We start from the raw sequence: 27,134 nt of genomic DNA on the forward strand, positions 1-27,134 counted from the left end.
TGCACATATAGGGAACAGTAATAGAAATAGGAGAAATTAATTTGTTTATCAAAAGACAGGTATACCCTGAAAAATACAAACCCGTGAAGTAGATGGGGTCCTAGAAGGGAGACATAGCTAATCAAGATAAAATGGTACTGAATAAATAAACATTATATACTATGGTCATTGCAATACAATACATAAACTATCAACCAAGCACAAAGCAACACCTAAGTATAATACAGCAGTCCCATAGTTATCTATTGCTAATAATCTTGGCATAGTGTCACTAACATTCCCCTGAATGGTAAAAAGATATATCAGTGTTCCTATTAGAAGAGTAGAGGTGTAATCATGTGTGTGGGAATTAATCTAAGGTCCTCATCAAAGGTTATTTTTCATATCCTCCTGATGTAAATCCTTTCAGGAATGTTCGATAACTAAGGGAGTCATTTAGCCCAGGAGGGGAGGTGGCATTTATTAAGTCTACTATCCACCGAGCCTCTCTCTGCAATAAAGTTTTATTCCAATCCCCTCCCCTGTTGTTCGGGTGAACTTTTCTAGAATCGGAAATTTGATCTGAGGACATTTTCCCAGAAGAACATCCCTAACGTGTCTCCCAAGGGTTAGGTCGGAGTTGGAGGTTCTCATACTTGTCAAATACCGATACACTCTTTCGTGAAATTCTAATTTGGTTTTGCCAACATAGAAACAGCCACAGGGGCTCATCAACAAGTACAGCACTCCAGCTGTCCTACAGTTAGCATATTGTCGAGATCTGTACACCCTCCTGTTAGGGAGTCTGATATTTTTTGTCAGTATTCATTAATTGGCAGTATGAGCAACCTCCGCTTTGAAAAATACCAGAGTGTTTGCATGGATCCTTTCTAAATTCCCCCACATACTCGCTATGAATAAGTTGTTCTTTGAGGGATTTTGTTTTACAATATGTGATAGCTGGATTGTCAGGTATGTGGGGACTTAATGGATCGATGCGCAACAAGTGCCAACATTTTTTAAAAATAATTTTAACTTTCTGGTGCTGTCTGGTGTATTTGGTAATGATTCGTATTGTATTGAGAAGGTTGTGTCAAGTTGACCTAGTAACTCATCGGTATGCTTTTTTCAAATAGGTTATAGAATAACCTCTTTTGAGTAATCTGTCTTTTCAATTTGGTTGCCTTGGTTTTGAAGGTGTAGTCATCTGAACAATTCCTAACACGGTATTAACTAAAGGGAACCCCTCTCTAATCATATTCTAAATGTAAGCTCTGATACACCATATGCATTAATGTGTTACAAACAGGCTTCTCTTTGGGACACAGAGACTTTTGGCCTACTTTCCAGTGAGGACCTCCCTGAGATACTGTGAAGGGCTTAGTGACACCACTGTCCCCACTCTGACATGTGCGGTGCGGCAAATACAACCACATTGTCTTTTCTTCCCCTTTCTTCCTTTGGTTCTTGGTTTTAATGCACACGGCTTATGATCACCAGGAATATCTTGACTGGTATGTAACTAACTATATTGCAACAATGAGGTTACATATACAGTATGTAATATATTTGCTATATGATTGAAACTATATGTTTTTTTAATAAAACAGTGTAGGAATATCCATAGCTCTGCTTACTATACCCCTGAGGAAAGGTTTTCACCTGAAACGCGTCGGGTCACTTGGGGAAATTGTTACCATGATGTTCTATGCATCCTGACGATCACCTATTTTAAGCCGTGAAAATGTTATTGTTCATCACACACATATGTGGTTTCTGTATATTTGTTATGTATTTCATTGTGTCACCAAAACATTTTTATCTTCATACGATTGAATAAAGTACAAATTTATTACTTCTTGATGCTTGGTTGCCTTCAAAGTCCCACCTGTATAGGGGGTTCTCTATTGATTGACAAACACTGATATAAAGACATCAGAAAATGCTTCTTAGGATATTAATAAATCCAAACCTTTAAAAAAAAAAAAAAAAATTCTGTTACAATAGCAGATCTTTTGTCTATCATGAGCAGCTGGGTCACCACCTAACATACGGGTTCTAGGGCCCCCCGAGTTTCCCAGCCCAACCTGTTACTGTCCTGTGCTGTTGGACAAAGCTTTCCATCCTGCTAATCTCTGTCCCGCTAACCTCTTCTTCCCAGGAATATTTATACACATGGTCCAAGAGTACATTTCCAGGTCTTTTGGAGGCTTGGTTGGCAGCAGTAGACTCTCACTCTCACTCCCTATAGGCTGTAACAGACAATTCTCTAAACATTCATACAGATGCTCCAGAGTAGTAGGATAAACTTCTTCTATTTGCTGTGATTGTAAAGGTAAAAAAAAAAAAAAACATGTTACTCCTTTTCTGGGGTGCCCCGGCGGTGCTCCTGGCTCCCCCTCTTCATTGGGTGCCCCCACAGAGAGCCACTTTCCATGGGGGCACCAACAGCAGACAGTAGGACTCGCCCCCCCCCCCCCATGTCACTGGATTTGATTGACAGCAGCGGAAGGTTCTGCTGCTATCAATCTATCTAACAAGACAGCTGCTAGAGCTGCTGGGCTCATGCTCATCGCTGGAGCGTTCAGGTTCAGTTAAGAATAACAGGGGGTCTGGGGGACAGCTGAAACCAAGAAGGTTTTTCACCTTAATGCATAGAATACATTGAGGTGAAAAAAACTTGAGACTTTACAACTCAACTAAATTCAGCAGTGAAACATAACAGTCCAGATCAGGGTTTTGCAAACAGGCTGACATAGAACCCTAGAGTTCCTCCAGCAGTTGCTAGAGGTTCCTTCACCAATGACCAATGTTTGCCTCTCAGATAAGTTGCATCTGCCACCATTATTTTTTTCAGCTATCTGTAAGGGGGGAAATTCTTCACAATGCCCACAAGTTTGAGGAGCATTCTTCTTACTGACCATCACACTAATGGGATATGAGTTGTAGATATAGTTATTTTTAGCAGGAGTTCCCTGAGACCAGAAAGTTATTTTAAGGGTTCCTCTGTAATTAAAATGTTGAGAAAGGCTGGTCCAGATATTGCCAGAAACATAGTTCAAGTAGTGGCATGAATTAAAACACATTGCGGCAATCGGGAGACATTAGGCGTCTGTGGAGCTAATCCCAAAAACATTCAGTTCTTTCTCTACTATTTAAATCAGAACCCCTCAAGGCATAGATCTACACTCCCGAGAGAAGAATAAATGAGGGACCAAACATTCTCTTCCTCTCTAACTGTCCATTACTCCTTTTCTTCCCCAGATTGTTCCCAGCATTGACCCCAGAGAAGCCTCTCCCCTAAAGGGGAGAACATGAACACCCACAACAGGCCTTCCTTTTCTTTCTGTATCCTGATTATAACAACCCGGGATCCCCAGCTCCACCCACCTTAAATAGGGATACCCACAAAGCACTCCACCAGTAGGAGGAGCCACCCTTAAGGGAACATCCTCCTATATGCTAATAATGTCTGGTTTGGGAAGCCCTGTCTGTTGAATACAGAGCTCCGCCTATACCCACCCCTCTCTGTCCCTCTCCACATGCATAATTTAAATGTTTTTCCCTAGCAAAACAATTCTGTTGCCATGATTTCCAAAATCCTGCCCACACTTTGCATGTGAGGAACAGAATTTTTAGACATGTAGTTTTGGAGTTGTGCCTACATCAGTTGGACCTGAGCTACCTGCCACTACTGGGCTATGCTCTGCGGAAAGGGGGTGCTTGGAGATAAGTTTGAGTAATGCATACTCTTTGAGGTTCAAAAGTTTATGAATGGCAAAAATGTTGTTTTCCATTCAAACAATGGGGTTGATTTACTAAAAAAAAACTGGAGTGTGCAAAGCCTGGTGCAGCTCTGCAAAGAAACCAATGAGCTTCCAAGTTTTTTTTTTGTCAATGCTTAACTGGACAAGCAAAAGTTAAAAGCCAATGATTGGCTACCATGCAAAGCTGCACCAGATTTTGCACCCTCCGGTTTTAGTACATTTTTGTATTATTTTTAAGAACTTTGTTATGTCATTTTTATTTTCTCATAAAACTGTTCAATTTTTATCTTCCCCATCTTGTGTGGGTGCATGGAAACTGATCTAGATATTAAACACTTCCTACTCACTTCCAATTTGCATTTTGCTACCCTGCTTTGATATAAAATAAAGTTCTCAGAATATATTGGGTTAGATATTAGTGATAAGTAGCTAACAGCATGTGTTTTGTACAGTAGCGTGAACTGGTTCTAAGTATACATATTCTATTACTGGTCTAAATAAGGGCCTTATAATCAACAGAGCTATAAAACAATGTTCTTTATCAGGCTTCATTGTACAATGTTGTGTATTTACTAATGTGAATATTTCCAGTGCTTCATATCTAATTTCCAGTAGAGGTAAAATGTTTTTTTTTTTTTCTTTTTCTTTATTACTTTTTTCCCATTTTTTCAATGCTCCCAGTCCTATTAGATTAAAGAAGAACTAAAGGATACTAATCAAAACATTCATGTGTTTTTCCACACCCCTATAGTGAAACTGCAGATACATTTTTCAATAATGCCATTTATTTAACAAAATATAGGCTTTTAAATCTCTAGGTCCACACACATTCGTCTTTTGATCTGCATATAGGTGCACCAACCCTGGAGCCACAGATGGATATTTAAAATTGCACACTAAATAAACTACATTTTCCAGTGTCCTCTGCTCCACCTCTTTCTGTTGTAGTTTCTCCAACACAGGAATAAGGATGGGCTGGATTTTCGAGTCGAACGAAAGTTTGACTCGAACATCGGGTGTTTGCGAACGCACAAATACCCGGGGAGCTCGCCTGCAAGTTCGCCCGCCGATGGGAGCCTCATAATGCACTGCGCGATTGCACCTGTATGCATAGGGCAATCACAGCACAATGTCCTGTCAGAGCAATGAATCGCCAAAGGCAGGGTACCTTTAGCCAATCATTGCTCAGGGGCTAAGTCCACGCCCCACACTATATAAGGCTGTTGCTGACCCTGCAGCCATGTATAGTGTGTGATAATAGAGATTAGGCAGGTAGTTAGTGGATAGTGTGTTCAGTTAGTTTGGTGCAGTCAGTGCAGTGTACAGGTTATACCCCACTTGCTGTAAACCTGGGTCTCCTCTCGGTGCTCCCCAAGTTTTGTGTCCTGTCACCTATAGTTTGTGAGCAGTGCCATGCCAAGCTGACCAAGAATTCCCATAGACGCCAATGAGCACTGAAGCTGAAAATTGGTCCTGGCAGGAAGGGGGTGAAAGTGCCCTGTATTTAAGTGATTAAGGGGAACCATATGACCAAATGTTTTTTTAAAAAACAGCATCAGGCCCTTGGGGTCTGGTATAGATTTTAAGGGAAATCCATGCCAAATTGTAAAAAAAAAAAATCCAGCATGGGTTCTCCCCCAAAATTCATATGCGACCCTTATCCGAGCATGCAGCCTGGCAGGCCAGGATGGGAGGAGGATGAGCAAGTGCCCCCCCTCCTGAACCATACCAGGCTGCTTGCCCTCAACAGGGGAGGGTTCTTTGGGGTGTCCCCCAAAGCACCTTGTCCCCATGTTAATGGGGACAAGGGCCTCTTCACAACAAACCCTGGGCTGTAGTTGTGGGGGGTCTGCAAGCTGGGGGTCCTATTGGAATCTGGAAGCCCCCTTTACCAAAGGGCGCTCCCAGATCCAAGCCCCCCTCCCCATGTGAGTGCGTATCGGGTACCCATTCACCAAAAAAGTGTAAAAAAAAATAAACACAAAAGAAAGTTTTTGACAAGTCCTTTATTCACATGATGTCAAACTGGGGCGGTGCCACCGTGTGATGTAACCGGGTGGCCCCGCCCCTTGCCTATAAAACAGCTGTCAAAGCTAAAAAAGCGGCATATGGCAGGATGCCTCAGAAGAGGTGAAGTGTCTTTGAATTTTTTTCTATTTTTCGGGTGCAGCGACCGTCGTGATTGAAGATGGATTTGCATCGAGGGACACTATTATTTTATTTTTGGATAAAGGACTTGTCAAAAAACTGTCTTTTGTGTTTATTTTTTTTGTACACTTTTTTGGTGAATGTGAAGGGGTATGATGTACTCGCAGGGCCGGCCTTTGGGGTGTGCGAGCTGTGCAGCCGCACAGGGCACCATGGGCAACAGGAGAGCCGTGCAGCCATCACAGCTCGCAGATGATCAGGCCGCACAGTGGGATTTAAGCGGCGACCGCGGCCTGGAGAGGGTCAACACAAGCCGCGGCCGCCGCTTACTTCCCGCTGTGCGGCTGTGCCTCGGTCTCCTAGCTGCAGGGCTGAGCTGTGTAGTACACACAGCTCAGCCTCCGATCCACACTGACAGATCCCTCCTCTCTGCAGGGACGCCAGAGGAGAGATCATAAGCTCCTCCTCCTTCCACCCCTTCTACTCCCGTCCCGCCCACACTCCCTGGGGATGTGTGGGCGGGAAGTTTAATGAAAAAAAGAAAAGCTGCAGACAGCGTGTGCCTCCATACTGAGGTAAGTAAGCTCTCTGATGTAAGGGGGGGGGGCTCTGTGGGGGTCTCTGATGTAAGGGGGGCTCTGTGGTGGTCTCTGATGTAAGGGGGTCTCTGATGTAAGGGGGGGCTCTGTGAGGGTCTCTGGTGTAAGGGGGGTCTCTGAGTGGGGGTCTCTGATGTAAGGGGAGCTCTGTGTGGGGGGTCTCTGATGTAGGGGGGCTCTGTGTGGGGGGGCTCTGATGTAAGGGGGGCTCTGTGTGGGGGGTCTCTGATGTAAGGTGGGGCTCTGTGTGGGGGGGTCTCTGATGTAAGGGGGGGCTCTGTGTGGGGGGGTCTCTGATGTTAGGGGAGGGGGGTCTGTGTGGGGGGTCTCTGATGTAAGAGGGGGCTCTGTGGGGGTCTCTAATGTAAGAGGGTCTCTGATGTAAGGGGGGGCTCTGTGAGGGTCGCTCATGTAAGGGGGTCTGTGAGAGTCTCTGATTTAAGGGGGGCCTCTGTGAGGGTCTCTTGTGTAAGGGGGGCTCTGTGATGGTCTCTGATGTAAGGGGGGCTCTGTGAGGGTCTCTGATGTAAGGGGGGCCTCTGTGAGGGTCTTTGGTGTAAAGGGGGCTCTGTGGGGGGTCTCTGATGTGGGGGGTCTCTAATTTAAGGGGGGTCTCTGATTTAAGGGGGGTCTCCGATGTAAGGGGGGCTCTGTGTGGGGGGTCTCTAAAGTAAGGGGGGCCTCTGATGTAAGGGGGGTCTCTGATGTAGGGGGGCTCTGTGTGGGGGGGGACTCTGATGTAAGGGGGTCTCTAAAGTAAGGGGGGCTCTGTGTGTGGGGGTCTCTGATGTAAGGGGGGTCTCTGATGTAAGGGGGGCTCTGTGTGGGGGGTCTCTGATGTAAGGGGGGCTCTGTGTGTGGGGGGTCTCTGATGTAAGGGGGGCTCTGTGTGGGGGGGCTCTGTGGGGGTCTCTAATGTAAGGGGGTCTCTTGTATAAGGGGGGTTCTGTGAGGGTCTCTGATTTAAGGGGGGCTCTATGAGGGTCTCTGATGTAAGGGGGGCCTATGTGAGGGTCTCTGATGTAAGGGGGTCTCTTGTGTAAGGGGGGCTCTGTGAGGGTCTCTAATGTAAGGGGGGCCTCTGTGAGGGTCACTGATGTAAGGGGGGCCTCTGTGAGGGTCACTAATGTAAAGGGGATCTGTGTGTGGAGGGGTCTCTGATGTAAGGGGGGGCTCTGTTTGGGCAGGGGTCTCTGATGTAAGAGGGGCTCTGTGGGGGGGTCTCTGATGTAAGGGGAGCTCTGTGGGGGGGTCTCTGATGTAAGGGGGGGGCTCTGTGGGGGTCTCTAATGTAAGGGGTCTCTGATGTAAGGGGGGATCTATGAGGGTCTCTGATGTAAGGGGGGCCTCTGTGAGGGTCTCTAATATAAAGTGGACTAAATTATTAGAGATCATAAAAAAGAAAAGTTAAAGTGCAAAAAAGGTGCAAGAAAATATGCGGGGGGGGGGGGGGGTCACGCGCGTGCGGTGGGGGGCGCCAGGATTAGCTTGCACAAGGCGCCTTAACACCTAAGGCCGGCCCTGTGTACTCGATATCCATTCTCATGGGGGGGGTCGGTATCTGGGGGCCCCCCCCCGAAAAAAACCCCATGAGCAGACCCCCACAACCACAGCCCAGGGTTGTCAGAAAGGCCCTTGTCCCCATCAACATGGGGACAAGGTGCTTTGGGGGGCACCCCAAAGCACCCTGCCCATGTTGAGGGCAAGCTGCCTGATATGGTTCGGGGGGGCGCTCACTTGTCTCCCCCCCTATCCTGGCCTGCCAGGCTGCATGCTCAGATAAGGACCTGGAATGGATTTGTGGGTATCATCTGTATTGCCGGCAGTCGACAATACATTACAGCCACAAGCAAGTTTAAATTACATTTTTTCCTTTAGAAATGTCAGTATTGCTGCAACAGGCTCCATACATTGTACAGATGCACCACTTTACAGGCACATTAAGGGAACCCCCCAGGCACAATATTTATAGAAATGTATAATTGTTATCATTTTACTTTAAGCATTATTAAAATCACTGATCCTGTAAAAATGATCGTTTTAAAAAAAAATATTGGAATTGATACATGTCCCCCAGAGCAATACCTGGGTCCCCATACACTTTTTATGGCAATAACTTGCATATAAGCCTTTAAAATGAGGACTTTTGATTTTTCATTTTCGTGTCCCATAGACTTTCATAGAGTTTGCATGTTCGCTAGAACTTTTTCCCTCTTTGAGATGTTCTGGTGAGAACCTAACAGGAGGGTGTTCGGGCCATCACTACATAGGAATGAACTGTAGTTTGTGACAGAGATGAGCATGACTAGGAGCCAACCATAGATTATTTAAAGGGCTCAAGTCACCCAGGGAGAGTAAACAGGGAGAGTAGAAATTCAGGAATGCAGCCATCATGGAGTATATGTGGAAATGTGGAAAATAAGGTGGATGTGGAAATAAGGTGAAGAGAACACGGTAGGCTACACTGGGGAGCAATAAAAAATAGCCTTTGGATACACTTTGGGCACATTCAATGTTCCAGGCCACATGGTATGATCAGGATGTCCAGCCTTGTTCTTTGTGTACAATTCCCTTTAAGATAGACTTATCAGATCTATGCCAACCCTCCACCGAAGGCCCTTTCACTAATGTAATAGATTTTTGGGAAATTCCTCCCTAGGTGTTATGGTTTCCACACAACAGGATTCAGACTCTCACAGCTTACTATCAGAGTTTTCAAACTTCCTTTCAAACTAACCTTCGAGTTAACAGGGGCAGCATTTATTAACTGGAAATTCTCACACCTGAGGTCACTAGGCCATGTACAGACTCCTGAGTTCTTTTTTTATTGAAGGTAACTACACCAAGGGAATCCCTTTGTAGTATTGCTCCCGAGTTTTGGGTGGCTCTTTTTTGTTTTCCCTGCCATTACACTATATATTTGCAGGCATTTCCATCATCCAATTGTGGACTTAACTGAAAGGGCAGATGATTCAATATCCCCATACTACCCAGAGCTCTATCCCGCCAATGCCAATGTGTGCCACCTGAATAGGGAGAAAAAAAAGGATTCGCTAGAAATCTCGCAGCATCTCACCGTGTATACAGGAGATTTCCCAGTAAGGTCCCAGAATGCATCTGTGAGGTCCTAGTTATATCACCAATGCATCCAAAGACCAGGAAGTGTAATGTAGTTAAATGTAAGTAGCAGTCAAATGCTTTTTATTTACCATAGAATATTTTTTTTGATGCTAGCATTCAGAGTTGCACTCAACACTTTTTCGTTTAAAGGAAAAGATCTGCTTTAACATGATATATGAAGGTCCACGTTCCTAATAATTTTATTCATATGATTTACATTTTGCTTTATATTTATAGGCCTTATACTGCCCCCACCACCAAAAACCCTGCTACTGAAAGCAACAGTAAGTACATTGTTTGCCTATATGACTCAGATATTTTTTCTTCTAAAAAAGTCAATGATACAAACAACATCCTACAAACACAAAAAACTGCATAATTCTAATAATGGATTTTTGAGAAATAACTTGAGTTTGTATTATTTAATTCATTATATCTGTAGAGCAGCAGCAAACAGGCTGGTGAAAGACCAAGATTCTGCTTCATTTTCATTCTTTTGATTTCATAAAGTCTATCATTTGAAATCTATTTGATATATTGAAATTTCAATAGATAAAACATTTGTGACATAGAGTAGTTAGCTCTTGTGGTAGATGCACAGTTAGTCCACAACAGACCAGTGGCAGCTGGTGCATATGGGGTGCAGGGGCGCTGCCCCCCCATTCATGCATCCAGTCCCCTAATCTACATGCGGGGCGCCGGACGCATTGAATTCAATGGGGCTTTTTTTTTTTTAGCCATGTGATTAGAGCCAGAGGCTCTCACAGGCTAAAAAAAAGGGTGGGCTCGTGCGCCCCGAGCCCACTCAGTTGTGTGACAATAACGAATGAAAATTCGCTATTGTCACACGGATCCTCCTCCTGGCCAATCAGGAAGCGGGTTCTGAGACCCGTTTCCCGATTGGCCAAAAGGAGAAGCCATGCAATTGGGCATGGAGGAGGGAGGAGACGCAGAAGACAGGGGGAAGAAGCAGCCTCCGCTGTCGCTGTCGCCGTCGCTGTCGCCGTCACTGATGTCCAGGCAAGGTGAGAGATCCTGTCCTGTCCTTGGGGTCCTGTCCTGTCCTGCTGTGGTCCGGGGGGGGGGGGGGATGGTGCGGTCCCTCTAAAGTCTCCCCCCCTCCCCCGGCCCATGGAGCATCAGCCGCCACTGCGACAGACAGAATCTGTTTTATATTTCTTTTAAAAGAAAGCAAATGTTCACAAACGAATGACTTCCCACAAAGGGGATTTTCTTCAGCTTTAGCAAAATACAAACATTGGAAAATGCTGAGCCACCTGGCTCATTAGCTCACTCAGCTTCAGTACCACGCTGTACCTCTTAACTGTCTCTCAGACTGTGCTGTCCAACTCACTTGGATACCTGGCTCTCTAGGCTTTAGTCACAGCACCTTGCTGTATGGCCCACCTCTGGTCTATGGATTGGGGTTCTCCTGACACCCCAACAGGGGAAAACCAGACTCCTGAAACTGAGACCATCTGGCTCTTGGCTTCCAGCTGGGTCCTCTTGCCCCTTGACAAGCCCTTCTATCTCCCCCAGTGGTAGTGGTCTACAAACTGGGAGCTCTAAGCTATGCTTGGACTTGAGTATATAAAGACCACACACACCTGTATACTCAGCCAGGTTGCAGATGTCTAGCAAAACCAGGACAAAGGATTGAATACTCCGATCCAGAACTACAGAATATAGAGAAAGCCAAATACACAGCTTTCTCTGCCAAGAAACACTAGTCTGGATCGTTGCATTTACCCTAAATGTGAATCCTTTTCCTATAGTCTCACATTGATAAAGCCTTGTACTGTCACACACTTTAAAACTGAATTTAAGGTGTGATTTGTATTTTATAGTTGGACCAATTTAAGTATGCAAATTCCATATTTGTGGGACTTGAGTGTCACTATAGTACAATTACAGTGATCACCATGCATATCACCAGCTCAGCCATCATGCATCTTTTTAAATGAATGCAAAGAATTCTCTGATTGGATGAGGTGGAGATCATGATGTCACCATCCCGCCTTCCCACCTCTTCCAATCATAGAATGTTTCAGCCTGGGACCTAGGAAGACCTTTACACAAGGGCAGTTATTGTAAAGCTTGGTTTGGTCTTCCATTTAAGATTATTTGTGCATTTAACATATTACAAGAAAAACTGCAGATAAAAGCAAAAATAAATCTACATGTAGTGTTTTCTTTCCACAAATTATTTCTTATTCATTTGCAATGAGCCTTTAAACTTTCTAGAAAATTTGACTACTCGAGGAAGAGGTAATTCCCTGGTACAATCCCCTACCTTCTTGCATGTCTTAGCCCTCTTTTTTATGGGAGTGTCTAAATACTCAGCAGCAGTCTTAGGGTCCATTCACGCCAGAAATGGTAGGACTGCATTGGGCGACTGTCCACATGACAGGACAAAAAGCTTTATTCCTTATGTGCCCAGTTCACATCACTGCATTGTGGTGGTGTGCAGGCATGGTGCACTAAAAAAAGTACTGCATGCACTACTGTTTTCAGCGTAGCGCAATGCACCGCCTCGCACCATGGTACAGCGAACTGAACTTCATAAAATTCGACATTTCAATAAAGTTTGTTTAAAAAAAAAAAAAAAGGAAGAGTGCAGTTCAGTTCACACATTATAACGTAGTAGCTAGTGTGAATGAAGCTTTAGGGCTCTTTAAGATGTCTATCCTCAGGTTGACTCTTGTAGGTAAATAGTGTAGCATCCTCCTAGGTAGGTGCTAGAAGAGAGTATAGTTTGTGGGTCTTTCTGCTTACCAGAGAGATTGCCAGGTACATTTAGATTGCTCTCTGCCTACCAGAAGGCTGGATCCATTGGTAGGGTCTGCTCGTGGTGCTCAGGTTCAGCTCAGTTTGTCTGAATGTTTCACACTGGTCCAATAGGGAGGTATATTGGACAGTGGGAGGAAACCTGACCAAGGAGGGCACAGGCATTGTTACAGCCCTGGCGATGCCAAGGGCACATGTGCTCTGAGTCTTCAGCTGGAGAGCGGGGTCCCGGAGGGAGGGGACGGCTGCCATGCGGCCTTGGCTGGTCGACCTGAGGGCCTGAGGGCCTGAGAGCCAGATAGGAGCTGAACCCAGATGTCCTGCAGAGCTGACTGGAAGGGAGACTTTGGAAATTATCTGATTCTGCTTACGGTGAGTACAGATCTGTGTCATAGGGCCTGTCCTGTGAGGGCCACCCCTTCAGCTAGAAGAGTCAGTTAACGGGTGTCAGTCAAGGGGATGCTAGAGAGTGTCCTGAAGATAAAGTAGTTGCATCAAGTCTGCTGCTAAAGAGAGCAAGAGGCCTTAATTCCTCCATATAAGTGTCAGTAAGGTCAAAGCAGTGTGTCTACTTCCACAAGTAATCGGGTGAGGCCAAGTGAGAGTTGTTCTTATCTACTGTGAAAAGTTCAGTTGGAGCACCTCACTATTCCCTTCTCCCATCCAAGTTCCACAATAAATAAAACCAAATACCCTGGACTGTTTATTGAGTAACGAGCTGAACGGGAGTAAGGAGGGATATGTGAAAACCCCCAGCAACTGTCTGCAGGTAATACGAGGGTGGCCTAAGAAGTCAACACACAGCAAGCCCTATGGGGACAGTGCTACGATAGCATGTATAAAATACGTTAAATGCACAAATAATCTTAAAGAAGATATTTGTTGAAATAACTGGTCTGACAATCGGATCTTTTTAAATAACCTAATGTTTTATTGTTGGAGGTAAGTGTTTGATGTCTTTTGAAACTTGATTTCACGAGAACTGCAAAGTTAAAAGTGAGCAACCCACAATAAACTGACCAGTACAAGAAACAATGTGCGATTCGCTTCTCATTATTTCCTTCCTGTGCTGTATTTGGTGGATGAGGATGAGCCTGATGAGACTTGTCAATCATTTTTTTTTGTGGTAACCTGAAGTTAAAATCATATTTTCCGGTCTAGCTGGACAGTGCTAATTAAAGTGGTTTTTAGAAGCTCATACCTTACTTCCTGAACCTTTACTAGCTGCATGAAAGACACACTGGAAAATATAAAAATTGTATTCAGAAAAAACCCACAAAGTGTCTAAAATCTTTCCTTCCTCTGCTTTCTGGGCCATGTCCTGGTATGTTTTAAGAGTGGGTGAAAGGTGGGAGGCTTTGGCATATGTTTTGATGTAGCCTGTGACTGGAAAACACTTTCTTTCACATGTTTTATCTGTATCTAGTGCTGTGCAAGTTTTCATGTGTCTTCTCGTGCATTATCAAAAGCCATGGGTTCTCATGTACTGGCATTTTCATCGAAAAGTCCCATAATATGTGATGATTTGTGAAAAAATGGACAATATACATCAATAGTGTTGAGCGAACACGGACTGTATTATTCGTGTTCGTACCGAATAATTGGATTTTTTGTACCCGAACACGGACACGGACACTTTACTGTATGTTCGGGTAAAAATCCGTGTTCGGTCGTTTTATTTCCGGGTTTTGCATGCTTTGGCGCTCTTTTCATGGCGGGCTTTCAACAGCCAATCAACAATCGTTTAACTGGTGTGCCTTAAGCCATCCCAGCCATGCCTGCAAATGTCTCAGTAGCTGTGATTGGCCGTCTGAAGCATGTGACCAAGTCTTTATAAGTTCGAGGCAGCCGCAGCGGCGTCATTATGCTGCTTAGATTCAGGGACAGAGCACACATCAACGTGCTGGCTGCTGATTAGGGAAAGATAGGCAGGAAAAAACCATTTGTGTCCGGATAGAATTGAGGGACAGGTCGGAGTGTTTAGGCAGGGCGAGTTGTAGGCATTTTAGGGATAGAGTCTGCTGAATTATATAGGGTCAGTGTCTTCTACAAACTACAATCGATATTGCTGTGTGGGGGGTGGGGTCTGCACTCAATCCTGATCTACGATCTCTTCTCAATCCTGTTAGGGACAGAGTCTGCTGAATTTTAGGGAAACTGTGTTCTACAAACTACAATCGATATTGCTGTGTGGTGTGGGATTGGAGATAGGCAGGTGTCAGTGATCCACATCCATTTTTCTGTGTGTGAGCTGCAGTGAACACAATCTTTTTGGGCTGCAGTGAACACAATCTTTTTGGGCTGCAGTGAACACAATCTTTTTGGGCTGCAGTGAACACAATCTTTTTGGGCTGCAGTGAACACAATCTTTTTGGGCTGCAGTGAACACAATCTTTTTGGGGTGCAGTGAACAAAATCTTTTTGGGGTGCAGTGAACACAATCCTTTTTGGTGTGCAGTGAACACAATCTTTGTGGGGTGAAGTGAACAAAATCCTTTGTGGGGTGCAGTGAACACAATCTTTTTGGGGTGCAGTGAACAAAATCCTTTTTGGGGTGCAGTGAACAACATCCTTTTTGGGGTGCAGTGAACACAATCTTTTTGGGGTGCAGTGAACAAAATCCTTTGTGGGGTGCAGTGAACACAATCTTTTTGGGGTGCAGTGAACACAATCTTTTTGGGGTGGAGTGAACAACATCCTTTTTGGGGTGCAGTGAACAAAATCCTTTTTGGGGTGCAGTGAACAAAATCATTTTTGGGGTGCAGTGAACACAATCTTTTTGGGGTGCAGTGAACACAATCTTTGTGGGGTGCAGTGAACACAATCTTTTTGGGGTGGAGTGAACAACATCCTTTTTGGGGTGCAGTGAACAACATCCTTTTTGGGGTGCAGTGAACACAATCTTTTTGGGGTGCAGTGAACACAATCTTTGTGGGGTACAGTGAACAGAATCTTTGTGGGGTGCAGTGAACACAATCTTTGGGGGGTACAGTGAACACAATCTTTGTGAGGTGCAGTGAACACAATCTTTGTGGGGTGCAGTGAACACAATCATTGTGGGGTGCAGTGAACTCAATCTTTGTGGGGTACAGTGAACACAATCTCATACTGAAGGTTTGAGGGTGCTGCCTGTTCCATACTCCCCCTACTCCTCATCTAGCCTTTTAGGGGTACAAACAATAGTAATTGGGGCCTAGTGTGGTTGTGTACGTGTGATATACATACACTTTTTTGGGATCATATTTTCTATTCCGCTATTTAATCAAAAACCTTTGGGGATCAGTTAAATTGGGGGATAGTCTGTGTTGGTACGTGTGAGAGAGATCCACCTTTCCAAGTTGTTGGGGTTCATCTCATACTTCTGAAGGTTTGAGGGTGCTGCCTGTTCCATACTCCCCCTACTCCTAGCCTTTTAGGGGTACAAACAATAGTAATTGGGGCCTAGTGTGGTTGTGTACGTGTGATATACATACACTTTTTTGGGATCATATTTTCTATTCCGCTATTTAATCAAAAACCTCTGGGGATCAGTTAAATTGGGGGATAGTCTGTGTTGGTACGTGTGAGAGAGATCCACCTTTCCAAGTTGTTGGGGTTCATCTCATACTTCTGAAGGTTTGAGGGTGCTGCCTGTTCCATACTCCCCCTACTCCTAGCCTTTTAGGGGTACAAACAATAGTAATTGGGGCCTAGTGTGGTTGTGTACGTGTGATATACATACACTTTTTTGGGATCATATTTTCTATTCCGCTATTTAATCAAAAACCTCTGGGGATCAGTTAAATTGGGGGATAGTCTGTGTTGGTACGTGTGAGAGAGATCCACCTTTCCAAGTTGTTGGGGTTCATCTCATACTTCTGAAGGTTTGAGGGTGCTGCCTGTTCCATACTCCCCCTACTCCTAGCCTTTTAGGGGTACAAACAATAGTAATTGGGGCCTAGTGTGGTTGTGTACGTGTGATATACATACACTTTTTTGGGATCATATTTTCTATTCCGCTATTTAATCAAAAACCTTTGGGGATCAGTTAAATTGGGGGATAGTCTGTGTTGGTACGTGTGAGAGAGATCCACCTTTCCAAGTTGTTGAGGTTCATCTCATACTTCTGAAGGTTTGAGGGTGCTGCCTGTTCCATACTCCCCCTACTCCTAGCCTTTTAGGGGTACAAACAATAGTAATTGGGGCCTAGTGTGGTTGTGTACGTGTGATATACATACACTTTTTTGGGATCATATTTTCTATTCCGCTATTTAATCAAAAACCTTTGGGGATCAGTTAAATTGGGGGATAGTCTGTGTTGGTACGTGTGAGAGAGATCCACCTTTCCAAGTTGTTGGGGTTCATCTCATACTTCTGAAGGTTTGAGGGTGCTGCCTGTTACATACTCCCCCTACTCCTAGCCTTTTAGGGGTACAAACAATAGTAATTGGGGCCTAGTGTGGTTGTGTACGTGTGATATACATACACTTTTTTGGGATCATATTTTCTATTCCGCTATTTAATCAAAAACCTTTGGGGATCAGTTAAATTGGGGGATAGTCTGTGTTGGTACGTGTGAGAGAGATCCACCTTTCCAAGTTGTTGAGGTTCATCTCATACTTCTGAAGGTTTGAGGGTGCTGCCTGTTCCATACTCCCCCTACTCCTAGCCTTTTAGGGGTACAAACAATAGTAATTGGGGCCTAGTGTGGTTGTGTACGTGCGAGATACATACACTTTTTTTGATCATATTTCCTATTCCGCTATTCAATAAAAACCTTTGAGGATCAATTGAATTGCGGGATAGTCTGTGTCGGTACGTGTGAGAGAGATCCACCTTTCCAAGTTGTTGGGGTTCATCTCATACTTCTGAAGGTTTGAGGGTGCTGCCTGTTCCATACCCCCCCTACTCCTCATCTAGCCTTTTAGGGGTACAAACAATAGTAATTGGGGCCTAGTGTGGTTGTGTACGTGCGAGATACATACACTTTTTTTGATCATATTTCCTATTCCGCTATTCAATAAAAACCTTTGAGGATCAATTGAATTGCGGGATAGTCTGTGTCGGTACGTGTGAGAGAGATCCACCTTTCCAAGTTGTTGGGGTTCATCTCATACTTCTGAAGGTTTGAGGGTGCTGCCTGTTCCATACCCCCCCTACTCCTCATCTAGCCTTTTAGGGGTACAAACAATAGTAATTGGGGCCTAGTGTGGTTGTGTACGTGCGAGATACATACACTTTTTTTGATCATATTTCCTATTCCGCTATTCAATAAAAACCTTTGAGGATCAATTGAATTGCGGGATAGTCTGTGTCGGTACGTGTGAGAGAGATCCACCTTTCCAAGTTGTTGGGGTTCATCTCATACTTCTGAAGGTTTGAGGGTGCTGCCTGTTCCATACCCCCCCTACTCCTCATCTAGCCTTTTAGGGGTACAAACAATAGTAATTGGGGCCTAGTGTGGTTGTGTACGTGCGAGATACATACACTTTTTTTGATCATATTTCCTATTCCGCTATTCAATAAAAACCTTTGAGGATCAATTGAATTGCGGGATAGTCTGTGTCGGTACGTGTGAGAGAGATCCACCTTTCCAAGTTGTTGGGGTTCATCTCATACTTCTGAAGGTTTGAGGGTGCTGCCTGTTCCATACCCCCCCTACTCCTCATCTAGCCTTTTAGGGGTACAAACAATAGTAATTGGGGCCTAGTGTGGTTGTGTACGTGCGAGATACATACACTTTTTTTGATCATATTTCCTATTCCGCTATTCAATAAAAACCTTTGAGGATCAATTGAATTGCGGGATAGTCTGTGTCGGTACGTGTGAGAGAGATCCACCTTTCCAAGTTGTTGGGGTTCATCTCATACTTCTGAAGGTTTGAGGGTGCTGCCTGTTCCATACTCCCCCTACTCCTCATCTAGCCTTTTAGGGGTACAAACAATAGTAATTGGGGCCTAGTGTGGTTGTGTACGTGTGCTATACATACACTTTTTTTGGATCATATTTTCTATTCCGCTATTTAATTTAACTGGGCCTCCATGCGAGACCTGTGTGCCTTGTTGCGCTGTTTTGAGTACTCCACCAACATGGCCAGTGGCAATGACGCCGTTCTCAGCTTAACTATCCCACTTCTATGCCTCCTTGAAAAAACAATTCGGGCGATGATGGAAGAGGATGTGGCACAGGATGAGGAGGAGGAGGAGGATGAAGAGGTAACATTTCCAAGGCTTTCAGGGCAGTCATTCGCAAGGGGCTCCGAGGGTGGGTTCCTGCACACGCAAACGCCAGGGACGCAATTGTCCAGCAGGGGCACAGTTCTGGAGGATGAGGAGGAGGAGGAGGAGCTGGAGGAGGAGATGGAACCATGTTCACAGCAGGGTGGCACCCAGGCCAGCTCATGGCCATCACTGGTGCGTGGCTGGGGGGATACAGAGGACACGGACCATACACCTCCCACAGAGGACAGCCTTTCGTTGCCTCTGGGCAGCCTGGCACACATGAGCGATTACATGCTGCAGTGTCTCCACAACGACCGCCGAGTTGCCCACATTCTAACTTGTGCTGATTACTGGGTGGCCACGCTGCTGGATCCCCGTTACAAGGACAACGTACCGTCCTTAATTCACTCACTGGAGCGCGATCGCAAGATGCGCGAGTACAAGCGCACGCTGGTAGACGCCATGCTGCTGGCATTCCCATCTGACAGCGGGGCCACAGTGGAAGCACAAGGCAGAGGAGGAGGAGGAGGAGGTCGCCAACGCAACCAGGGCACCGCCAGCACCTCAGAAGGCAGGGTTAGCATGGCCGAAATGTGGAAAAGCTTTGTCAGCACGCCACAACAAACAGCAGCACCAGCAGCTCAGATGGAACGTCTTAGCAGGAGGCAGCATTTTACCAACATGGTGGAGCAGTATGTGTGCACACGCCTACATGTAGTGAATGACGGGTCTGCCCCCTTCAACTTCTGGGTCTCCAAATTGGGCACATGGCCTGAGCTTGCCCTTTACGCCTTGGAGGTGCTGGCGTGCCCTGCAGCCAGTGTATTATCTGAACGGGTATTTAGCACGGCTGGGGGCGTTATAACAGACAAGCGCAGCCGCCTGTCCAGAGACAATGTGGACAAGCTCACGTTCATTAAAATGAACCAGGCATGGATCCCACGGGACTTTTCCGTACCTTATGCAGAATAGCAATGGATACCGACCTTACCCACCCATTGTTCCATTTTTGCTCTTTCTCACTCTTTTGGGGTGTACCCTCATTTAAAATTTGTGAAAAGAAGCAGTGTTGGCTACCTCGTCCTCCTCCTCAGGGCCAGATTAATGTAGGGGCTATTGGAGCTGCAGCTCCAGGCCCCTACCTTTTATATAGGCCCCGGGTTGGCCATATTCACTGTTACCGCTCTTCTGTCACTTGTAAACACAGAAGTCTATGCTCGCTTCCCCAGGCAGCACCCTCAGAACCTCCCCACACAGCGTGAAGGCCGGACAAGGAGGGACAGTTGGCGATGCATGGATGTGTTTATGGGCTTCAGAGACAGCATCCCATGTTGAATTAGGCATGCATGGCTGCACCCTTCCTCCTCTGGGTGCATGGCAAGGCACGGCCCTAAGGCCCTTCAAAATCCTCAGCACCAAGCCCATGATGCTGTTAATCCGGCCCTGGTCCTCCTCCACCGCCGCTTCCACCTACACCGCCCATAGGTGTGCGCAGCCTATTGCATTAAGGTGTGCACCCCAAAGTTGAAATACACATGCATGTGTTTGCCAGCAGGGAGAGTAATGTATCGGGGCCATGTACCTGTAGGCAAGGAGAAATAGAGCAGAGCAGGTCCCAGGGAGATCTTTCCCATCTCCTCACTGGCAATGCTATGTGCCCTAGGTGATTAGGGTGTGCCCAGGCACACCCAGCACACCCTGTGCGCACGCCTATGTCACCGCCACATCCACCACCACCTTAACCTCCCTCCTACTCCATATGGGCCTCGTCCTTTAGAGATGAAGAAGAACATTGTTTTATTTTTCTGTTTTTTTTTGTTGTTTTAAGTTATTTCCCTATCCACATTTGTTTGCAGAGCACTTGCCATGCTCTTAATTACGTTTTGCTGCCATTTGCAGCACTCTAGCCCTTTCCTTTGGTGTTTTAGAGCCATTTTAGTGCCTTAAAGTTCGGGTCCCCATTGACTTCAATGGGGTTCGGTGTCCGGGAAAAGTTCGGTAAAAGTCCGGGACACGGACCCGGACTTTTTTTTAAAGTTCGGCCGAACCCGTCGAACACGGACATCTAGGTGTTCGCTCAACCCTATACATCAACGCAATGTACAAATGTAAACTAGCACCTTTTAAAACTGTGGCAAACCTGTGTACATGCATTACTTGTGTTAAAATGCATAGGTGTGAATGAGCCCTTACATTCATACACAGAGCGAATTTCTTTCCTGCAACCACAGGTGGTGTTGACGGGGGGAATCCCTTCCGCGGAGCTATTATACTTTCCTGGAGGGGCGAGGGAGCCGTTCACATCAGGAGAAGACAGTAATTATTGCCAGCGGCTATACCTACGCTAATGATAATTAAATGAACAATCTGGCAGGCTTGGGTACATTCTGCCTGCCCATACATGGTTCAAATCCAACCGTCTATGGCCCGCCATACTGCCAGCAAAATGCAAACAACTGCTCTTACAGAGACAACATCCAGTCTACTTTTGCGCTGGATTGTAGTCTCTTGGCTAGTCCTCCTCCATGTTCTCCATATCACCAAACTGGAGCCCAGACAGTTAGAATTAGGATGATAATTATTTTGCTTCCTATTCCATAAAAAGCTGAAAAACCTATGGTGCTTCTAGACTTTGAGAATTGAAAAGTGTTTCCTTAACCACTTTAACCCCGAAAGGATTTGCCGCCTTTCTGACCAGGCACTATTTTGCCATTCGGCACTGTGCTACTTTAACGGACAATTGCGCGGTCGTGCGACGCTTTACCAAAACAAAATTTACGTCCTTTTTTTCCCACAAATAGAGCTTTCTTTAGGTGGAATTTGATCACCTGTGCGATTTTTATTTTTTGCGCTATAAACAAAAATAGAGCGACAATTTTGAAAAAAAAAAAAAAACAATATATTTCACTTTCTGCTATATGACATTCTCAAAAAAAAAAAAAAAAAAATGTAAAAATCAAAATTTTTTAACATTTTTGGCCAATTTGTTTTCTGCTACATATTTTTGGTAAAAAAAAAAATCGCAATAAGCGTATTTTGATTGGTTTGCGCAAAAGTTATTGCGTCTACTAACTACGGGAAAGATTTTTTTTGTTTTTTTTTACTGGTAATGGCGGCGATCTGTGATTTTTTGCGGGACTGCGACATTGCGGCGGACAGATCGGACCCCTAACTGACATTTTTGACACTTTTGGGGGGAACAGTGACATTACTACAGCAATCAGTGCTAAAAATATGCACTGTTACTGTAATAAGGACACTGGCAGGGAAGGGGTTAATACTGGGGGTGATCAAGGGGTTAAATGTATGCCTAATATGCTTACTGACTGTGTGTGTGTGTGTGTGGGGGGGGGGGTTCTGTGACAGGCACAGAGATCGCAGTATCTCTTCCTGCCTGTCTCTGAGAAGATCCGCCTGCTTTATTTGCATAAGAAGGCGGGTCTTCTCTCAGTTTCCCGAACGATCGGGGGAGGAAGGAGGCAATCGCCGCCTCTCCTTCCGCGGCCCTACTCTAAACACAGCGGGAGAGCCTCTGGCGGCGCGCGCATGCCACCGAAACCACTTCCACTCCAGTCACGACCTAGGGGAGCCGCACTGCCGTAGTAATATTACTGTGGGCGGTCAGCAAGCGGTTAAAGTGGTACTATAGGCAACATGTATTTTTTAGGGTTTAGGTTTATTTTTGCCATCTGTGTCCCATTGGGAAGATTTACCTTGACTTCCTGTCCCATAACCAAAACAGGAAGTGAGAGGAAATCCCTGCAAATTAGGGGGATCTCTTGGGGAGAAAGGAACTAGTGCCCCCATTAGAATATTTTTCCTCTATTACTTTTCTGGGGACAACCCAAAGTTTAGACTTTTACTTTTACCTTAAACATAATAGTAAACAGGACAAATAGAGAGGGTGAATATCCCTAACAGGAACACAGACAGCAATAAAAACTGACCAATGTTCTAATTCTTCTCTACTCTATCCAAAACTAGAAAAAAGTTTTGCCTTTGGTTATACTTTAACCACTTTACCACCGGAGGATTTTGCTGTCTTACGTCTGGGCCACTTTTTGCGATTCGGCACTGTGCGACTTTAACTGACAATTGCGCGGTCATGCAACGCCGTACCCAAACGAAATTTACGTCCTTTTTTTCCCACAAACAGAGCTTTCTTTTGGTGGTATTTGATCACCTGTGCGATTTTTACTTTTTGCGCTATAAACAAAAAAAGAGCGTCAATTTTGAAAAAATAACAACATTTTTCACATTTTTTTATATGAAATTCCCCCCCAAAAAATTTAAAAATCTAATTTTTTTTACATTTTTGGCCAATTTGTTTTCTGCTACATATTTTTGGTAAATAAAATCACAATAAGCGTATTTTGATTGGTTTGCGCAAAAGTTATTGCGTTTACTAACTAAGGGAAAGATTTCTCTCATTTTTTTGGTGTTTTTTTTTTTTTAACGAGTAATGGCGGCGATCTGCGATTTTTTTTGCGGGACTGCGACATTGCGGCGGACAGATCGGACCCTTGACTGACATTTTTGACACTTTTGGGGGTAACAGTGACATTACTGCAGTAATCAGTGCTATACATATGCACTGTTACTGTAAAAATGACACTGGCAGGGAAGGGGTTCATTTTATTGGAGAGGGAGGGGTTAATGTATGCCTGGTGCTTACTAACGTGTGTGGGGGGAGGTGACCGAGTGACACAAGGACAGATCTTAGGTTCAGCTGCTCCTCCCCTGGCCCGACTCCCGCTGTGACTGAATACAGCGGGAGCAAGCCTCCGGCGGGAGGGGAAGAAAGGGGAGTGTCTGGCGACAACGAACCACTTTGCCGCAGTAGAGCTCTAGAGAGCAGTGGCAAAGTGGTTAAAGTGGTAGTATCACAATTTTTTAAACTTTTAACTACAGGTAAGCCTATGATAAGGCTTACCTGTAGGTACAGTTAATATCTCCTAAAGCTGCATGGTTTAGGAGATATTTGCAGTGCATGCAGCCGCTCGCACGAGCGGCGCATGCGCTCTGAAGGTCCGGCGGACCTTCAGCTTCCCTTGCCGGCAGCTTGCCAGAAAATCTCTCCCGCGCGCATGCGCCGGAGCCGCCGAACCCGGAAGAGACGCAGTGGGATCATGTCAGCGCCCGCAGCGGTGTCCGGGGGTCCGTGACGGGGCTTCGTTCTAAGGTAAGTAATTCATACTAGATGCATACTAGCTCATTATGCCTTTGTCTTGCAGGGTTTGTTTTTTTTTTTTTTTTCTGGGTTTACAACCGCTTTAAATTATAGCTGGACACTCACAACAAGTACTGTATACCTCCTTTTAAAGTGGAACTTTAATTTAGCTATACTTTAAAACGTATCTATAGCCAAAACTTTTTTTTGTTTGTTTGTTTGTTTTGAATAGAGTAAGAATGGATTGCACTCCTGCCAGGTTATTTTTTGGAGGGTTTTTGTTTTGCTGTTTGTGTACTATTAAAGATACTTCAATTCATGTCCCAGAGACACAACAGGAAGTTAGAGGAAAATCCCTCAAATGTAGAAAATTCCCCTTTTAGCTGGTTTCCCCAGATTCCTCTTTAGAGGATTTCCCTTTACCTCTTGTTCCGGGTACAACTCCAAAATGTAGGATTTCCCCTTATTTTTTTTCCTTTATGATTTCTTTTCTTTTTTTTCAATGAAAACTAATGTTTTTTTTTTCTATCTTTCTTTTTCAGAATCCAGCAGCAATAATATGTGGATTTTAATCTGTGTTTTGGTGGTGTTCTTTTTATTGTTAATTACAATAGTCATCCACCTCCTCATACACAAAATGAAAACAGCCAAACCTTTAAAAATGGAAGGTCAGTATCAGAAATGCAGATAACATCCTCAGATCACTGAAAGGTGGAGCAGCATGAAATATGTTAGAGAAAAATGGATAACTAATAACTACATTTAAAGTGACACTAATCTCTGGTTTAAAAAAAAAATCATTCAGTTATATATTCTAAATCATAAAAGCTCCTTCTGTTGTTCTCAGCCTTCTTCAAATCTCCAAATTAATATTATGATTTTACTGCTGCTATCTGATTACCTGTTAGAAGGTGGCTACGTTCATTCTCTATGGTCCCACTGTATAGAGGAATGTAGCCACCCTTTTTTGCTTTGTCCCAAGACGGACTAGGGACTATGGACTATGGGATTTGTAGAGCTCATAGAGCAGTGAACATAATCGCAACTAACATACATAGCTCGTTCCAAACAAACAGAAGTGGGAGAGAAAAAGAGAGGCTCAAAAGCTCACCATGGATGTTACAAGGAGGCAGAAAAACTCAGTAGGAAACAACTTCATTAAATAGAGTTTACAGGTCCATTATGCAGTGTATGGGTTATTTTGGGAAAATATGGATATCATTTATTGTCACTTTAAAAAGGCAAAAAATGCCAAATGCAGCCAACAGTTTAAAGGCTGTTAAGCAGACATTTATTATGTGTTTGTTCTTGGATTTAGAAATGCTTTAAAGAGGAAGTAAACTCTTCCTTTTTTTTTTCTTTTTTTTCCCTGCAATGTAAATGCATAATATGCTAGTATGCATCACATACTAGCACATTATGTGACACTTACCTGCAACGAAGCCCGCGCTGTCCCCGCTGCCGACCGCATCCATCTTCGCCCATCTTCCTTCTGGGTCTGCAGACTCTGGCTGTATTACTGGCCGGAGCTGCATGAAGACACTCCCGCAGGAGCCGCCGGTCACAGCACAGGGCTCTGAAGAAACGGCATGGTGGCCGTTTCTTCAGAGCGCATGTGCCGATGAGGTCATCAGCTGCATGCAATGTAAATATCTCCTAAACGGTGCAAGTTTAGTATGTTTAGTACCTGCAAGAGGTATTTACAGTACCTATAGGTAAGCCTTATTAAAGGCTTATTAAAGGCTTACCTATAGGTAAAAGTAATAAAAGTGGGTTTACAACCACTTTAATCACATAAGGTGAAAATAACCATATCATGCTTATGTGTTTCAACCAGTCCTGGCCTTAAAGTAGAACTTCAGGCAAAAGTTGTTTTTTCATTTTGGATAGAGTATGGGAGGGTTATAACTAGGGATTGACCAATTATCGGCAACACCGATATATCGGGGGCCGATATGCACTTTCCCCTATATATCGTAATCGGCCTTTCGATTTACCGATATTGCCGATATTTTCATGACGTCATTGCGTATGTTGCGTGCACACGTTCTGCCTTCTAACACCGCCTCCCACACCTGCGTGACCAATACATGATGTCATTTCACCGCGCGCTGCACACATTCCCCGCCTTAAGACTGCCTCCCACGCCTCGGACAGCCTTGTGCGCAGCCAGCTGCAATCCGGTCCGGTCACAGTGCTCTCGGATGGTGCCAGCCATCCAACCACAGGCGCTGGCCTCAGCCACCCACCACAGAGTGCCAGCCGCCAGCCATCTGACCCCACAACAGAACAGGGTGCCAGCAGGCCAGCATCCAGCCACCCACTCCACAACAGGGTTCCAGCGAGCAAACCAGCCACCCAGTTGACACCAAGCCAGCCACCCGCCACCATGACCACAGTGTTCCAGCAAGCCAGCAGCCATCCACAACAGGCCAGGGTGAGTGAGTTGACACCAAGCCAGCCACCCACACAACAGGGTGAACCCAAGCCAGCCACCCACCACAGTGTTCCAGCAAGCCAGCCACCCACACAACAGGGTGAACCCAAGCCAGCCACCCACCACAGTGTTCCAGCAAGCCAGCCACCCACCACAGTGTTCCAGCAAGCCAGCCACCCACCACAGTGTTCCAGAAAGCAAGCCACCCACAACAGGGTGACACCAAGCCAGCCACCCACCACAGTGTTCCTGCAAGCCAGCCACCCACAACAGGGTGACACAAAGCCAGCCACCCACCCACCACAGTGTTCCAGAAAGCCGGCCACCCACCACAGGGTGACACCAAGCCAGCCACCCACCACAGTGTTCCAACAAGCCAGCCAGCCACCCACAACAGGGTGACACCAAGCCAGCCACCCACCACAGTGTTCCTGCAAGCCAGCCACCCACAACAGGGTGACACCAAGCCAACCACCCACAACAGGGTAACAGCAAGCCAGCCACCCACAACAGGGTGACACAAAGCCAGCCACCCACCCACCATAGTGTTCCAGCAAGCCAGCCACCCACCACAGTGTTCCAGCAAGCAAGCCACCCACCACAGTGTTCCAGCAAGCCAGCCAGCCACCCACAACATGGTGACACCAAGCCAGCCACCCACCACAGTGTTCCTGCAAGCCAGCCACCCACAACAGGGTGACACAAAGCCAGCCACCCACCCACCACAGTGTTCCAGCAAGCTGGCCACCCACCACAGGGTGACACCAAGCCAGCCACCCACCACAGTGTTCCTGTAAGCCAGCCACCCACAACAGGGTGACACCAAGCCAGCCACCCACCACAGTGTTCCTGCAAGCCAGCCACCCACAACAGGGTGACACCAAGCCAGCCACCCACAACAGGATGACACCAAGCCAGCCACCCACC

At 45.5% G+C, this 27,134-nt stretch overlaps 1 protein-coding gene across 1 annotated transcript in view; it reads left to right on the forward strand.

Annotated features, from left to right (window-relative positions):
* The window catches only part of LOC309568870 (uncharacterized protein), a 54,911-nt gene that overhangs the window by 24,630 nt on the left and 3,147 nt on the right, over positions 1–27,134 (forward strand). The window contains exons 4-5 of the mRNA XM_082274654.1: positions 9,851–9,897; positions 24,313–24,438. Coding sequence (XP_082130780.1) covers positions 9,851–9,897; positions 24,313–24,438 — 173 coding nt within the window. The remainder of the gene's footprint in view (positions 1–9,850; positions 9,898–24,312; positions 24,439–27,134) is intronic.

Source organism: Pelophylax lessonae, assembly GCF_965119305.1.
Source record: "Pelophylax lessonae genome assembly, chromosome: 12".
Classification (NCBI taxonomy): Eukaryota; Metazoa; Chordata; class Amphibia; order Anura; family Ranidae; genus Pelophylax; species Pelophylax lessonae.